General features: G+C 42.7%; 1 protein-coding gene across 1 annotated transcript in view; it reads left to right on the forward strand.

Annotated features, from left to right (window-relative positions):
* Nucleotides 1–1907, forward strand: part of LOC101297905 (protein FAR1-RELATED SEQUENCE 5-like) — a 3837-nt gene extending 1930 nt beyond the window's left edge. The window contains exon 2 of the mRNA XM_004292042.1: nucleotides 1785–1907. Within this exon, the coding sequence (XP_004292090.1) occupies nucleotides 1785–1907 (123 nt within the window). The remainder of the gene's footprint in view (nucleotides 1–1784) is intronic.
* The last annotated feature ends 3976 nt before the right edge of the window (nucleotides 1908–5883 follow it).

The raw sequence follows: 5883 nt of genomic DNA on the forward strand, positions 1-5883 counted from the left end.
TGTTATACGAGATCCGGTCGTCGTTAAGAAGAAAGGCAACCAGAATCAGGAAACAGGGCGACGACCGATTACTTGTAGCTATTGCAAGGGAGCAGGCCACAATATCCAGTCATGTGGGAAAAGGAAGGAGAAAGAATGGGAAGCGGTAGCGCAGCAAAGTGTGGGAGAAGACAACCCACCTTCTGTATCCACTCCTGCAAAGAAAGTTTATCATTGTGGTAAGTGCACAGGGCCTGGCCACACAACACGATCATGCAAAAACGCTCCGGCACCCAGTAACAGTGAGTAGCGACTGATGTACTTCTGATGTAATCCCTTTTGTAATGAGATACTTAACGAAGCGGCAACATTGTTCACGACATGAGACAGTTAAACAACGTGAATGTACTTTGAGAACAATGTAGAGTAATGAAAACCACTTCCCTAGAAAGCCTACACTCAAACGGAAAGATATGTGTAAAAAAAGTAGGCAGTAGTTGACAACAACGTAGGCAGAACAACAACAATAGTAGACTTATTTCATCGCATTTTTCCAGGACATCTACCCTTCAAACAACAGAGAGTATGAAAGAACCGTAGACCCAATGCCGTATAATTGTTCACTTATTGTTTGGCGAACCCATTCCTTTAAAACGCGCATTTCATTGATCAACGAGTTTGGGCCTTCCAAAATGGGGATTAGTGGGGTTATTTGGGCCTCACAATGTGGACAAGCCAGGGGACAAACCATCGTCATTAAACAAAAACTATTCTTAGAAACCTCGGTCGCGCATAAAGTAGACCTCGTTCGGGTAACACGTGGCGGTTTGGGGTGAGTCCAGAGTGGGGACGGGTGGCCTTGGTTGCCATCTGCCCTATGAATTAATCTATTTTCCAGAAAGTTTACACTACGAACGGGAGAGTCGTAGACGTTTGTCGTAAAGCATTTAACCTTTTCGTCGTAGGAAACGTAAACCTCGTTCAACACATTTTTCCAAAAGGTCTACGACAGCGACGAGGCTGTCTACGCGAATCTCGTAGATATGATGTCGTAACATAGTTGACCTACTGTTCAAACTTGATATACGTAGAGTGAATGATCAGTAGGGTTGCCGACCGAGATCTAATACATCAATGGCTACTAGGAATGACTATCACATTTAACAGGGACCATGATCACTTAGAAACTTAAGGTCGGATACGGACCACGGTGATCGAGCACCAATCACTCACGTTGACGTAATACACATAATAATAGGTTACCGTAGCATTCGACTTGGACCTGTCGTTTTAAAATTTAGTGTTTAGTGTTTAGTGTTTAGGGTTTAGGGTTTAGGGTTTAGGGTTTGAGCCACATGACAAGGAAGAGGACAAGTGCTAGGGTTTATACCTCGTATTGGAACACGTGGCGGTTTGGGGGGAGTTCCAATGTGGGGACCGGCGGGGTTAAGCTACCAATTTTGTGGCAGAACCTATTTTCCAGAAAGCCCACGTTGTGCACGGACAATATAATGTAATGCATGTAGACCGGGGTTATAACAAATGTAGCCCCATAGTTGCGCATAAAGTAGACCTCGTTCGGTTAATACTTGGCGGTTTGGGGTGAGTCCAGAGTGGGGACAGGTGGGCTTGGTTGCCACCTGCGAACAAATTGTGTTTTTTACTGATAAATTGGCTTTGCGGCCATGAGCAAGGGGTTCCCATAAACAATACATTGTAACAATGTTTACAGTTAGAAAATCTCCTAGCTCTGCTACCATAGTTGATATTTCCTGCCTTCCGTTGGATGAATATGAGATTCGCAGCTCAACGGCTGCTTCATGATACTCATCCTCAACCAAGTGTCGAATATTGAACCACCAGAGATGGAAGTTACATGCCCACACCATCTAGTTGGCATCCTCATTCACGGAAGCGCAAAGGAATAGAGACCAGTAACGGCAGCCCGGGGAAGGGTGGCAGAAGTTCTTGAGGGGTAACTCATTGGGTGACAAAGAGTCATCAGTGTTCCTCTATCATGGGTTACCTACCTATGAATTACAACCGATGGGTCAGAACTCGGTATTTTGGTCAAATGGAAGATGACTTCGATTACTACCAGCCTCAACCAAGCGATGACGCCATGTACACCGATTACTTTCCTAGAATCATGTATTAGTGTGATCCTTGTTGTAGTATTCCTCATGACCGCAGTACTATATATGTTTGATCAAGTATTGTGAACCATGTTTTGTTAATTTGTCGTTGTTGTATTTGGAATTTAATTGTGGCTTTTCCCTATCGCCGGGACTGCTGAAGAGACATTTTTCTACTGTCATGTGAAATATTTATTTGGACGAAATATTTTTGTAACAAGGATAGACAGCTTTGAGCCTACAACCTTCACGAAAAGATAGACTCTAAGCCAGGAAAGCCTACAACTGTGGCTGATATCGTGTCGCAAAAGATGTAGACCTCCTTCTTCATTTTAGTAGATGTTTATTCGTGTCAAGTAGACAGAAAGCTAAGTCCAGAACATCTATATTTTTCTAGAAAATCCTACCGTCGGAATATAGAGAAGCTTCAACAGAATAGTAGACCTCTGAATATTTTTCATTGTCTTGTCAAATTTGTCCATAGGCTTCATGATACACATCCTTACATTTTTTCAAAGTCCTGCCCAAGCTTGCTGACCTAATTCTAAGACTACACTCTACATTCAGATGAGTGTTGTTCCCACAAAATGACATATATTCAGGGAAATGTGTTGCCCTAAATGACATAATCTCATGATGCCCAAAAAAAAACGTACAACCTTGTCCTACCTGTTCTAACCATTACGACGAACATATGATGGACGCCTCTTCGTGGACAATCGGCGAGCTGGGTTCTTGACACTGCCCTTCTTCTGTGTTTGTTGACGGTTGTGATGCGGTGGGGAAGAAAGTTGTTTCTTGACTTTACTCTCAATTGTGGGCCATAATTGGTTATATTTGTTCCTCACCAACTCAATCATCAACTTCATGCGAATAGTGTGTGAGTCATACTGCATTTAACAACAGAGATTACCATTAGTGATACGTCGACCAGAAAAATAAGAATCATCTAAGAAAGCAAACCTACCCCGGTCCACCATACTAATCCGAAGTGTTTCATGTGCATGATCACATATATACCGCAATCATCACCATTTACTTGTATTGGACGGTGAGGCGGGTCGTAAAGTTCAAATTGTGCAAAGAGCCCCTTCTTGAACTTGAATTCCATATCCCCGGCAGCAAAGTCCAATACTTGAAGCTGCACAATCAATCTATTACAAAGGCATAGAAAAACTGAAAACTTGAGAGGGGGCGTACAAAGTTCAGCAAAGTTCAATACTCACAATAGTTTTGCATATTTCCGAACGAGTGTGGAATCCATGTGGAAGGCTATCCCATATTTCGGCCCTTCCAAGATCAAGACGCAACACCAATAGGAACCAGTGGCTTTGGTTGTGATTTACTGGTATGAACAACTGCGTGGAGGGTGACACATATGGGGACACACATGTAAGAATCCAAGGAATCCAAGGAATGTTTTGTTTTTCAGAAAGGGTACACTTCTCGCAATAAAATGTTTGTAAGAGAAGCAGACATTTTTCCAGAACGTCTACATTGATAACGGAAGGAAGAATATAAGAGATGTAGATACTTTTCAAATTGAGTGTTTTTTTTCCCAGAAAGTCTACACTTTGTACGGAAGAATGAATGTAAGAGAAGTAGATACTTTTTCAAATTGAGTGTTTTTTTTCCAGAAAGTCTACGCGTCTCACGATAAAATGTTTGTAAGTAAATTAGACAATTTTCTAGAAAGTCTATACTTCGCACGATAAAATGTTTGTAAGCGAAGTAGATACTATTTCAAAACGGGCGTTTTATTCCCAGAAAGTCTACGTGTAGCACGATAAAATGTTTGTAGTAGAAGTAGACACGATCTAGAACGAGTCTACACCTCTTACGTAAGAGTGAATGTTAAAGAAGGGGCAGTTAAAAAACGTCAGACACTTTTGTAATGAATAACTTAATTTGATAAACGAACAGGATAGGTGGTAAGAATTACCTTGTCGCATTGTACAATTGTTTTCTGGAGGGATCTCATACCCAAACTCCTTTTCGATGGAAAACCCGTAAGAAGACCTTTACTTACCCCCTCCAAATGACTTTGTATCTTTTGAGCAAAGCAAGTATCCAAGAAGTGTGACCTCGGAGTTTTATCTCTCTCATTTTGTTCTTGGTTAAGATAGTTCAAAAACATGTTGATGACATCATCCACTACCCATTGGTTTGGTTGTAGTGTCTTAATATGTTTTCTAGTAGCCCATATGTCGCCGGTTGTGCTGAGCACAATCTTCTCGACAAGTTCTTTGGCCGAGCATGGGTCGCATACGTTTGTAACTACGCCTTTGTCAATCACATCTCTGTCACCATAGACACGAAATGAGCCAATATTAATCCTTCTATTCTTCCCCTCAAAGGGATTAGGTTTGGGGATTTCTTTTTTCTCGGGGCTCACAATCGATGTCGAGTCCGAGAGGATGACAGTGACTTTTTTTTTCGGCGGTGACCGGTCCAAATCTACCGGTACCTATAACAAAACAATATAATAACGGTCAATACTACGACGAGACTTGAGAAAAATAAACAAATATACTACCATTACCATAACCTCCCCCATAACCAAGTGTTATACATGTCCAAACAACACCAAATCACCAACACCAAATCACCAACCATAACCAAGTGCTTTCAATGACCATAACCATAACTTGGCTAGGACACTGTTCACACAACCACAACCATAAACAAGTGCTTTCAATGCACTTGTTTATGACATTTCCGCACACCACCACCACCACAACAATATTGCTTTCGGGGGTTGTCACATACTCACATTACACGTACCAACAACAAAGTGGCCTTATGGATTTCAACATTGTTCAAGGGGTTCCATTGTTCCAACACATTACACTAATTACACAAAGGAATAAAAGAGGGGGTCCATAAAAGAGCAATAATTTGTAAAAGAAATGAAAAACAGAAAACCAGAGCCATCCTTTACAGCCTCTCTACCATGTCATACCTCTTTCTTCTTCCCTCTCCCTTTTGCCTTTGATGGACCCGCTGCACCCATGGAGTCGAGCCTACTAATGATGGCAGCAAAACCTTGCCCCATTTCTGCCCCTATGTTGCGCACTTGGTCTTCCAATCGACCGACTCTACCCATCGCCAAATCGAACTCCTGCCTACTAACCCCGAGTGCAACATCGTCCGTGCGCACATGCCCCCCAACCTTCTTCCAACCAACCCGCGAGTCAAGCATACCCCCCAACTGATTGATGTATTTCAATACTCTGCCTACTTCTTTGTCCCCCCATGCCTCAATTGGGTACAAAGACCTATCGACAAAGTGTTTCTCATAACCGACACAATCAAAATGGAAGAGCTCAAGAAACAATAGGCAGCCGCTGCAAAATTTCCCACTTGTCTTTGAACCGTTTTCTCTTTGCTGAAATTCAGAAATGCCGGCCATCAGCGAATCGAAAACATACTCAGCCCAATTCTTCGAAGCACAGTCCGCGGGGTTTCTCGCACAAAGCAGCCACTTCTTGGGAATAGAAAGGCTAGCGGTTGGGGAAATGATGGTGCTCATGGTGAACAAAATAAACAGTCGCTTAAATTTGTCATCCACCAATTGCGTCTCCTTCAAGTACGCCTCGACCTTGGCGAGTTGGATCTTGTGGTCAGGCCCCGCCATCTCATTTGCAATGGCCTCCAACTCCGTATAATCTTTCACATGCCCCTCAAAGACAACCGGGGATCCGCCATTCTTCAAACCCATCACATTCTCCACATCATTGGCTGAGAGTGGAAGCTTGGTCCCATGCAT

This window comes from Fragaria vesca, linkage group LG2 (genome assembly GCF_000184155.1).
Source record: "Fragaria vesca subsp. vesca linkage group LG2, FraVesHawaii_1.0, whole genome shotgun sequence".
NCBI classification, from domain to species: domain Eukaryota; kingdom Viridiplantae; phylum Streptophyta; class Magnoliopsida; order Rosales; family Rosaceae; genus Fragaria; species Fragaria vesca.